The 10898-nt window shown below is 53.4% G+C and overlaps 1 protein-coding gene across 1 annotated transcript in view; it reads left to right on the forward strand.

Annotated features, from left to right (window-relative positions):
• Nucleotides 1-10898, forward strand: part of MAN2C1 (mannosidase alpha class 2C member 1) — a 19028-nt gene that overhangs the window by 3071 nt on the left and 5059 nt on the right. The window contains exons 2-16 of the mRNA XM_085304015.1: nt 7-62; nt 470-595; nt 1306-1429; nt 2275-2345; nt 2813-2990; nt 3482-3671; nt 4162-4268; nt 4749-4859; nt 5448-5540; nt 5889-6005; nt 6820-6915; nt 7209-7354; nt 8602-8725; nt 9313-9434; nt 10293-10384. Of these exons, the coding sequence (XP_085160141.1) occupies nt 7-62; nt 470-595; nt 1306-1429; nt 2275-2345; nt 2813-2990; nt 3482-3671; nt 4162-4268; nt 4749-4859; nt 5448-5540; nt 5889-6005; nt 6820-6915; nt 7209-7354; nt 8602-8725; nt 9313-9434; nt 10293-10384 (1753 nt within the window). The remainder of the gene's footprint in view (nt 1-6; nt 63-469; nt 596-1305; nt 1430-2274; nt 2346-2812; nt 2991-3481; nt 3672-4161; nt 4269-4748; nt 4860-5447; nt 5541-5888; nt 6006-6819; nt 6916-7208; nt 7355-8601; nt 8726-9312; nt 9435-10292; nt 10385-10898) is intronic.

The following is a 10898-nucleotide window of genomic DNA, read 5'->3' on the forward strand; positions in this document are numbered from 1 at the left end:
CTGGAGCGCGTCGAGAAGTTCCTCTCCGAGACCTACTTCACCGACTGCAACCTGCGGGGCAGGTGGGCGCCGCGGCGGCGGGGCAGGGACGGGGACGGGGACGGGGTCCGTCGACCGCCGCCGCCCCGGGGTGGGCGGGCTTTGCTGGGAGACGCCCTGAGGGGCGGGGCCTCCTGAGGCGGGCGGGCGTTGCTAGGAGACGCCCGGAGGGGAGCGGCGCCGCCTGTGGCGGGCGGGCGTTGCTAGGAGACGCCCGGAGTGGGGCGGTGGTGTACCGGGGCGGGCGGCGTTGCTAGGAGACGCTCGGAGCGGGGCGGTGCCTCCTGTGGCGGGCGGGCGTTGCTAGGAGACGCCCGGAGCGGGCGGTGCCGCGGCCTGGCGCTGCGGCCCGGAGGGGAACACCCGTGGGGAGCAGGTGGTCGGCGCTGCCGGCGGCTCCCCGCAGCGCTGCGCTCGCTGCCCGTTGCAGGCTCTTCGGGGAGCGCTGCCCAGCGGCGTCCATCTCCTGCTTCCAGACGCYGCGGCGGGTGCCCTACGCCGAAGCTGTCGAGCAGGAGTTCAGGCCGGTGGAAGTTGGAGATGCCTTTGGGCCCACGTGAGTACCGGCTTCGGGTGGCCCTCGGTGCGCGGGGGCTGGAGTCCCCCCTACCCCCGCTGTGTTACCTGTGCGCGTGGCTCCTCGCTAGCTCTTGAGGACGAGTGAAGCAGGTGGTAAGAGCAGCTGTTGTTAGACAGGAATCCCTTACTGAGCTTCGTGGGGTGGCAGAAGGTGACGTCTCTCTTCCCATAACAGGATAGGGCTCGGTGAGGGTTTGCGAAGAGACCAGTTCGTTGATCATTCCTGCTGAGGGCTCCTGTTAGTGGCGTTGTCATCATTATTCTGATGTTTAGTGCTGTGTGGGATCTACAAGCTTTGTCAGGGCTGAGGGTGCGTTGGGGGTTTTCCCTAACAGCGGTTGAAGACAGTTCATCTGCATCTCCTGGGTCTGAGAAGAGTTGGTTTGGGGCCAGTTCGTGGGCTGCCATCTGATAGCCTGTCTGGTCCCAGGCATAGTTCAAGCCTTGACACTCTGATTTTATTGTCTTCTGCATTGCTGTATGGGATTCCCACCCTGCAGACTCTGCCGTGTCTTGGGGTGTAGATTAAAGCAGTCTATTTAGACACATAGCATCGTTACAACTGAATCACAATGAAACTGTGTGTGTAGTGCCCACTATGCTTTTTTCACAGAGGCACCAATGACTGGGGTCTGGTCTCCTTCAGGTCTTGGCAGTGAGGTGACCTTGCTGCATGCTCTCTTCCAGGTGGGAGACCTGCTGGTTTAAGGTGGAGCTGAGCATCCCCCAGGCATGGGCAGGACAGGAAGTGCACTTCATCTGGGAGAGCGATGGCGAAGGCATGGTGTGGCGAGATGCCCAGCCTGTCCAGGTAAGGAGACATGGGCGAGGTGTGTACCAGTTGTGCCAGGCACTCTGCTACCTGCAGAGCCGTTTCTATAGCACTACATCTTTCTTAACGTTCTCTAGTGGGGCAGTGGAAACTCCTCTCCATTTGTTATGCACTCTTCAGAGTAATACCTGTATGTGTTGGGGGGAAGTAGTGAAATAAGTAAATTTAACAGGAGAGAACCAAGAACGGTCAGAGGTCAGTGTGATCAGGAAGAAAAACATAAGAAGAATATTTACTTGTAAGGTTGTAAGCCTCAAGAAGTAGTCTCTGAGACAATAGAAGAACCATCTTTGAATACATGAAAAGCTGTTGTGTAGAGATGGGCAGTGCTTGTGAAGAGGCTGGTAGGCAGCATGGGAGGGAGGGCTGCATTAGTGGTTTGTGTGCTGTATTGGTGATAGGCAGGGCAGGGTGCAGGCCCTCTAAAGGTATCTATCTTGCAGGGCCCATAGGCAAGCACTGGGCCCAAGACGTAAATCTCCACCACTCTTAAGAACAGTGGGACAGACTCCTGTTGGGACTAGGACAGGTCAAATCAAGTCCTGCTTTGGGGCGGTAGAACATCCCAGGTTACCCTTTGCAGTTCCTTCCTGCTTTCTTTCTGTGGTGGTGTCCCCAGACCTGGAATGTCCTCAGGGTTTATGTTAGTGCTAGGTAGTAGCAGTTTCTGTGCCGGTTGTTGTTGGGGAAGCTTTGTCCAAAGGCATGTGGGATCAGACCCCTTCTATCCAGGAAGGCTTTGTGGTATCTTATCCTGCCCGTCCAGCAGCTGTCAAGTGCAGCTGTGAAGCTTTGTGTTTAAATGTGCTATCTTCCCCACTTAGGGTTTGACTAAGGAAGGCGAGAAGACCAGCTACATCCTGACGAGCAGCCTGAAGGAGATGGAGCCCCACAGGTGATTGGTCATCTGGCCAGAGCCCCAGAGATCCCCTGTCAGGGGTGAGCTTGGAGTCATTTGAAGCCAAGAGGCTGGGGTGAGATATCCATGCCTGCTCAGAGCTGTGTGGAGCCAGTGCCACCTTCTGACCATCCAGCTCTGGCAAAGGCAATCAACTGGGCCGTGACCAAGTTATTAGTGGAGTAACCTTCTCTCTCTAAGGTGGTGCCCCACAGTGAAGTCAGTGTCTTTTGTCACCTAGAGAGACAAACTTACCTGCTGTTGGGGTGTTAGTTTGATACTGTGCCTTTGGGGTGTCCATTCTGAGCTGGCAGGGCGTGTTAGGGTGCTCTGGGAAGGAGCCAGCGTTCAGTGGATCTGTCAGAAGTTCAGGTCTGGCTGATCATGGTGTGGGGAGAGGAATGGACTTTTGCAGCCAACTGCTTGTGATCTGCTCCTTGATGGTTTCCTTTTGATCTTGACAGCCTGACACTGTACGTGGAGCTGGCCTGCAATGGTCTCTTTGGGGCCGGTAAGGGCAGCATGATTGCTCCTCCAGACCCTGACAGGAGGTTCACCTTGAGCAAGGCTGAGCTGGCCATCTTCAACAGGGATGTCTACGAACTGCTGGTGGATCTGGAGATACTGCTGGACATGGCCCAGGTCTGTGCACTCATTTTTTTCCCCTTCTCTCAGTATTTACCCCTTCTACAACACCTTCATTTCATCTCTCTCTCTCACTCTTCCRAGAGCTATTGGCCCCACCAGGAGACCCCGACAGGAGGAACAGACATTTGGTAGTGCTGCTTTAGCAGAATTGACATTTGTCTAGAGTGGGAGAAAACTGAGCAGAGAGAAGCTGTGAGAGGTTGTTTTGTCCACTTCTTGCTCTAAGGCAGGATCTGTTTGACCAGAGCCATCTGTGATGGGTGTTTGTCTAACTTGTCCTTAAAAGACAAATGTGCAAAGACAGTAGGTTGTGTCTGTGAGGCAGGGGGCATGATGCTTGCCTGGCACCAGTAACAGAGGCAGATGCTGGAAGGAGGTAGCAGGTTCTCCGTAGGGCAGATGGATCCTGTATTAGTACAGAGAGCTGCTTTGAGCTGAGGGATGTGCTGAGCTCAGGGTCAAACTATTCTCACTCCTCACCCCAGCTCCTCGGGGAGGAAAACCAGAGGAGTTTTCAGGCCCTGTACGCTGCCAACCAGATGGTCAACTTGTGTGACGTTGCGGACCCGTCCACCTTCCCTGCTGCCCGTCGCTTGGCTGCAGCGATCTTCGGCCAGAAGAACGGCGAGAGCCAGCATACCATCCATGCCATGGGTCACTGCCACATTGACTCTGGTGAGAGCTGCATGCCGCTCCCCCTCTGCTGACCAGGAGGCTGGTGTATGCTGCCCAAGGGAGAGCAGCCACTCTTGGGCTCCAGGCCAGGGCACTGAGCTCGAAAGGAAGGGAGAGGAACTGCTGTGCTGCCATAGAGGGTGCACCAAGGCAGCCGAACGTGTGTCTGACCCCTTTGGAGCCCTGATGGGGCTAGTGATGAGGGATGGGTTACAGCCTATTCTCCCCCAGCTATTGGATCTCAGCCCTCGTTTTCCAGTCCCAGGAGAGGGTTTTGGTCTCAGTGGCAGCAGGACAAGCAAGAGCTGAGAGTCCTGGACTGTAGTGTTATCAGGCACTTCAGTCAAAGGATAGCACTTTGCTCTAGCATTTCTCTGGCTGATCCTTGAAAGGCAGCGCAACTCCATTCCCAGAGGAGTCTGGCTGTACCTCACCCAGGTAGCATGCGGCAAGTAATAGYCATGGCAGGGCCACGTGTCTCTCCCTACAGCCTGGCTGTGGCCRTATGAGGAGACCATCCGGAAGTGCGCTCGGAGCTGGGTCACAGTTGTCCGTCTGATGGAGTGCAATCCGGAGCTCACCTTTGTTTGCTCCCAGGTGAGTGACCTCCCTCCTGCCAAGGGTGAATCAGGGGGATGGGGTCCCTGTACTGACAGCTTGGGGTAGTCAGGTTCACAAGCAAGATTTGACTTGCAGGACTGCTGGCTTTGGGGCTGTTGGGTGAGCCAGACCTTTGCCCAGGGGACACAACAAAGAGCCTGGAAGCCGAAACTGTTCACCCTTTGCCCGAGAGGGTCAACAGCGCTCCAAGGAGTTCTCTGAGGGATGAGGGTTGTCTTGAGCCTCTCAGCTGGGCAGCTCTAAGATTCAGGAAGGTTGTGTTTGCTCTGAACAGACATGGTGACTTCTTGCCAAGCTCTCTGAGGAGTTCTCCCTCTCCTTATAGCTTGTTGCTTCTTCAGCGTGACTCGGAATGAGAAGAGGAAGACAAGAAGCACTCTGTGTGGTTGCAGAGAGCAGGGACTTCTGTATGGAGTGGCGAGGTGGGAGCTGAGACTGACTTCTGTGCTCTGGCAGGCGCAGCAGTTCGAGTGGGTGCGATGCTGGTACCCTGGGCTCTACACGCAAATTCAGGACTATGTCGCAAAGGGACGGTTCATTCCTGTCGGAGGCACCTGGGTAGAAATGGTGAGAATCATGGTGACCCAGGCTCAGCACACCTTTCCTGAGCCATCTCTGTCTGAACAAGTTCTAAAACAAGTACCGGTCAGAGCAGAGGCTTCTCTGTGCCTGTCTGTTTGGTGGTGCTCCCGGGAGCCAGAAAGCTGCACTGTCTGCAGTGTCCAGCCTAGCAAAAATACCTACTCCCTTTCCCCCCCAAATCATCTCATTGCCTGAGAAAGGACCTTTGGTCTAGACCAATTGAGCTGTGCTCCTCCTGTTGCCAGGAGTCTTCCTCAGCATGTCAGAGCTGCACATGACTGCACTGTGAGCTGGAAACTGGTKTAGAAACTCACTGGGCAGGCAGGCAGAGAGTTGTCACAGATCCTCACACCACTCAGAATACCTCAAGGCTGCTGTCCAGACTCTGCTTTGCCTTGTCTTGGGTTGGGTCTCCCTTGTGYGGTGCTGAGCTCTATCTTGTCAGATGCTTCCTGTGTTCTGCCAGGGTGGGATGATAGGGAACGGGTACTTGCAGGACCTCCCCTTCCTCTGTGCCTGACTTGACATGCATGTTGGAGAAAAGCACACTGACTCTCTGAGCTTTTCCCCTAGGATGGGAACCTGCCCAGCGGGGAGTCGATGGTGCGGCAGTTCCTCCAAGGTCAGCGATTCTTCCAGCAGCAGTTTGGCCGGATCTGCTCCGAGGTACCTGCTCCTTTTCACCATGCCTCCCTTGCATGTGCTCTCCCTCTATCCCTCCCTGTGGGTGAGGGTTTCTCTGTGGTTTACTTTCCAGCTAAAGCCCCGATGAGTGAATACACCATCCCCCATGCAGAGCTTGGATCATGCCACTTAGCACAGGCCTAGGCCTTGATTGTATTGCCTGTTGGTCCCTGACAGGTCTCTAGAGTCGCTGTTTTGTCTAGCACCTCCAGGTCCCCTTTGCGGCAGGGTCTTAGAGCCTGAACGCCAGGTGACCCCGCATCATGCTTAGGCTGCGGTGTATGGCCACAGTGCGACTCCTGTGTGTTTCTCTCCCTCTGTTGCTCCCAGTTCTGGCTGCCGGACACATTTGGGTACTCAGCCCAGCTGCCCCAGCTGATGCGTGGCTGTGGGATCAGGCGATTCCTCACCCAGAAGCTCTGCTGGAACCTGGTGAACACCTTCCCGGTGAGTTGTGCTTCCCCTCTTCCCTGGGGATGGACATGTGGTTGCTGGAGTCTATCTGCAAGATCAGACCAGTTTGTTCCAGAGGTTGAGCCAGTCCTTTAGCTCAACCAGTGCAGGTTCTCCTTCCAGAAGCTCAAAGCCATGGGCAGCTTATGGCAGTGGCAATATCCTGTCAGGCTATAGGGTGAGGAAAGACAGGGTTAGAGATTCCTGCTAGGCCCTGCCCTACAAACACTTGCTGCCTCTGCCCCCAGATGGGAAATTGTGATCTGTGTGCAGGGCTGGCAGACAGCAAATCCAGTCTCTCCTCTGCTATCCCTTACCTTGGTAGCACTCCCCATCCTTGTGCAACCTTGGATGGTGCAAAGAGGAGCAGTGGTCAGCCTGTGGGACTCATGCATCCATGATAGCCTCTCCTTGCACTGATTGATCCCCCTGTGGAGGGGAAGCAGAGACCCAGGGATTTGTATCCTCAAGGGCATTGAGGCGCCTGACCCTTGTGCTTCCCTGGGGACATGGGTGCTGGGCTTTGTGTTTTTGGCAGGGCTTGCAAGGCAGTGTGGGCTTTCAGTGAACAAGTTCTGCACTGATGTGGTTGAAACGGGCCCTCTATGCACACACCTGTGTGTAGGAAGTGAGTTTGGGAGCTTTGAAACCAAGGACAAAGGGTGAATTGACCACTGTAGGTAGAGGTGTCACCAGAGATTTCCTTTTGGGAGCTCTCAGGAATAATGGCTTGTACTTTAGCTGTTTGGCACTGTGTGATAGAGGGAGGCTGTACTAGACACTGTGCTTTCCTTTGACTCCCCTCCAGCATCACACCTTCTTCTGGGAAGGCATTGATGGCTCCCGAGTCCTGGCCCATTTCCCCCCAGGTGACTCCTACGGGATGCATGGGCGAGTGGAGGAGGTGAGTGAGGTTGCCAAACCTGTGCACAAAGTGTGGTGCCAGCCCCTTGGAGCCAGATCTGAGGCTCCTAGGAGAGGGTGCTACCTGAGAAAAGAGTAGGAGAGCCAGCAGCATTGCTGGCAGCTGATTGCCTTCCTCTGGGATGTGTTTGTGCCTGATTCCTGCCACATGTGGTGGGAAAATGGGGCAGGACTGGGCTTTGCACCCCAAAGAGTGACCTGGTGGTGTTGTGTGTGTCTATGGAAGCTGGGGCTGGGTGCCTGAGGAACACATCTGCTCAAAACCCCCTCTAGATGTTGAAAACGGTGAAGAACAACAAGGATAAAGGACGTGTGAACCACAGCGCTGTCCTCTTCGGCTTTGGAGACGGAGGAGGGGGCCCTACGCAGAAGATGCTCGACAGGATGAAGAGAATGAGTGACACGGATGGGCTGCCAAGGTGAGAAGACAGCTCCTTTTCTCCTTCCTTGTGCCAGCACAGAGCACTTGTTTTGAGGTGGGCCTGGCCTTCAGCAGTACTGAAGGAAAGAGTGTGCAAAGGAGGGCAGGGAGCAAGCGAGGTGAACGGAGCGCTAAGAAGGATTACCAGGGAGATAAGGTCTCTCTGACTGACTGCTTGTGAGCCATCAGCAGAGCCATGGGGTGAGCGGTCGGCGTGGCAGCGGTACCAGCAGTCAGTCCCTGCCTAGGGTACGGCCCTTTCCCCATGGCAGGCACTGAGAGCAGGTGGGAGTAAGAGAGAGGCAGTAGGAGGCTATGGGGACTGCAACGTGCCTTTCCTTTGGGAAAGGGGAAAGGCAGGATGCTGATGAGGTAATAGGGCGTGAAACCATGGTTCTAAGTTGGGAGTGATACAAAGGTGAGAAATAGTAGAGGGATACCTCCTTTCACTCGTGTAGCTTTGAAGGCAGCTGTTTGGAGCAGGAGGTTGGCCTGGACACTTCCAGAGGCCCTTCCAACCTAAACTATTTGAATTCTGTGCTCATGGGATCTGGCACAGAGTTGGTACCGTGGGAGCCTCCAAAGGCTCCTGTTGCTTCTAACAAAGCAACTATGTCCAGGAGCTCTGGATTAGGCAAATGTCTGTAGGGCCTGATTTGGGGAAAACTGCTCTGGCCATGAGGCAAAACATGGACTAGCTGCTGCCGCCCCTCGGCTGGCATATTGCATGCCAGTCCTCTGGCCTTGCTTCTCTCCTGCCTGCAGTTTGTAATTAGGGGATTTCTGAGATGAAAGTTGCATCTAGACATTTGTATTTAACCACCAGCACTGGACATATGCTCCATGGGTTTGTCTTTTGGGTCGAAGTGTGCTTTGGGCATGTGATATCCTGGACAGGGACTTACTCTGCTTTAAAATGCTCTTTGTGGAAAAGGACATCTTTGTGCTTGTTTGAGGTAAGCCCTTTGGGCCTTGCCATCTCATCAGATGTCCCCGGCTTCTTGTATTGTGACGGACACTGATTTCACTACCACCACTTTGCTTTCTGCACACTGTGGTGGTCTGCATCTCTGGCTTCTTCAGCCAAGTCTTCCCGCACACCCCTTTGAGCTCTGTAGGGTGGGTGCAATTTGGGGTTTCTGAGGCCTCAGTTCTGAGGCTGTTACCTTTCTGTTGGGGATCCCCTGTTAGCTGTGTTGAGGGCTTCTCTGCCAGCTCATCACTGCCTGTGTGTCTCTTCCACAGGGTGCAGATCTCCACTCCTGACCGACTCTTCTCTGCGCTGGAGAAGGAGTCATCGCAGCTGTGCACCTGGGTGGGAGAGCTCTTCCTGGAACTGCACAACGGCACATACACCACCCAGGCCCAGGTGAGCCTGTGCCCCGGGGCAGGGGGACCACAGTCTCCCTCACTGCTGTGGAGGGTGGCCGTTTGCAGTTCTCTTTGCTACTGCTTGGGTGGCTTCAGGGTTCAGTCAACACTCATTAGGTCTTGACAGTGGGAGCTGCTGTGTAGCCAGGAGCTCCAGAAGGCAGATCCATTCTTAATAAGACTTTCTTCAAGGGGCAAGAAGAAAGCTAGGAGCAGCATCGACCCCTTGGTCTATAGCTGCCGCATCCTTCACTTTGGTAGAGACCTGATAGCTGCAGAGATGGGGTGAAGAGACAGGAAAAAAAAAAAGAGGACAGTAGGAACAGAGACAGGAGGAGCTGGACCTGGGTTTTAATCCAGTCCTGTACTGGAGTTGCAGGGCTGAAAGCCAGTCTTGGTTATGAGACAAAAAAAAACCCAAAAAATAAAAAAAATCCACCTCACTGATAATTTGAAACTCATGACACCTATGACTAACCAACCTTCTTGTACTGGAGCTGTGTTTTTGCTGCTGGGGTGAGCGATCTATTTTCAACTACCAGATTCCTAAGCACCTTTCTTCTCTCCATGCTTTTTTGGCTCCAGATAAAAAAGGGGAATCGGGAGTGCGAGCGCATACTCCATGATGTTGAAGTTCTCAGCACTTTGGCTCTGGCACGGGGAGGCAAGTTTCAGTATCCTGCCAGCAAGCTGCAGCGGCTCTGGAGGTGAGGACGTAAGGGAGTGCTGCCAGCACTGGGGAGGATATGGTGAGAGCCATGCACAGGGGTTATAAAAAAGTATATGACCATGTGACAGCTGGGGACTTCACGGGGGCACAGGCACAGGTGAGCTGGCTGTTGCATTTCTGCTTCTGATCCCCTACAGCTGTTTGAACCTGGTTAGAAATGCCTGCTCCTCCGCACACTGAAGCTAGCCTGGACCAGTCGGACAGAACCAGGGCAGGCAGTTACCTGGCTGCTCGATAAAGTGATGGTGGGAGATGGGCTCTTATTTCTCAGCTCTGTTCAGCTGGAGCCAGAAGGGTGTCTGACTGCAGCCTGTGTTCATTTAAGTCTGTCTAGATGTGCGTGGAAGAGGGAGCATAGGTAGGATTTAGAGAACTTTACAGCACCAGTACTGCACTGCTGCATGTACATGACCTCTTCTGCAAACTGATCAGGAGTCCTGGAAAGTATTTCATGGCTTTGCTTGATTCTCCCATTGGAAGACAGCTCCAAACTCCTAACTCCTCTGATGGCTGGGAACTTAGTYTGCAACCAAACTTCCCAGTTTTGACTTGTCTGAACTTGTGCTACAACATATTTAGTAGCCCTAAGCAGAGGAAAAAGTAGCTCTTTCTTACTCCCTGTGTTTGTGGCTTACTAGATGGCAATTAGCAGGCCCTAACGTAAAGGGATTGAAAGAGCACTATGGAAAAAAAGTTCTTTTCTCTCATTTATTTGCGACCAGGGTATAGGAAACAGTTAAGTTTGTTCATCTTTCAAATAGGGGTTGGTAAGCTAGAATAAATCTGCTGTTCTCCACTGCTTCCTCATGTGGCTTTTGGTCTTTCTTTGTTTTAGGTTGTTGCTCCTCAATCAGTTCCACGATGTGTTGCCAGGCAGCTGTATCCAGCTCGTGGTTGAGGATGCCCTCCGATACTATGCAGGTGGGCACAGAGTTTGGCCAGGAGGGGGCTTAGCCATCTGAGGATAACGCTCCCTGCCATGGGGGGGTGTGTGTGTGTGTGTGCAGAGGTTTCATCCCTGCAGCTGGAGTGCCAGGCACTATGGGTTGCCTGTCTGCAGGACTGCATGTGCAGGCATGTATCAGCAGTAGTGTTAACTGAACAAAAAAATTAGCAGGGGAGTTGATAGATTAAATAATATCCTGTATTATTTACATCTCTGCTTTCTGTTTTACATGGCAAGATGGTTCTTTGCAAAGGCAGGAGCTGCCCACAGGCAGTTACAATGGCTCACTTCTTAATTTAGCTTAACAATTTTCAGTTGACCTGCAGTAGCTCATTGTAATCTTATAATTGTGAATTTTATTAACCTTGTTATTACTATTGCTAATATTAATTATTATCTACTAAGTTTAGCTTGGAAATAGCTAAAGTGTGTGCATACTGCCAGAAACTATCTCAGACATGTGAAAAAGCCTGGCCAGGTCCAAACCAGGCCCTT

Source organism: Rhea americana, unplaced genomic scaffold, assembly GCF_003343005.1.
Source record: "Rhea americana isolate MKP2758 unplaced genomic scaffold, rheAme1 scaffold_201, whole genome shotgun sequence".
In the NCBI taxonomy this organism is placed as follows: Eukaryota; Metazoa; Chordata; class Aves; order Rheiformes; family Rheidae; genus Rhea; species Rhea americana.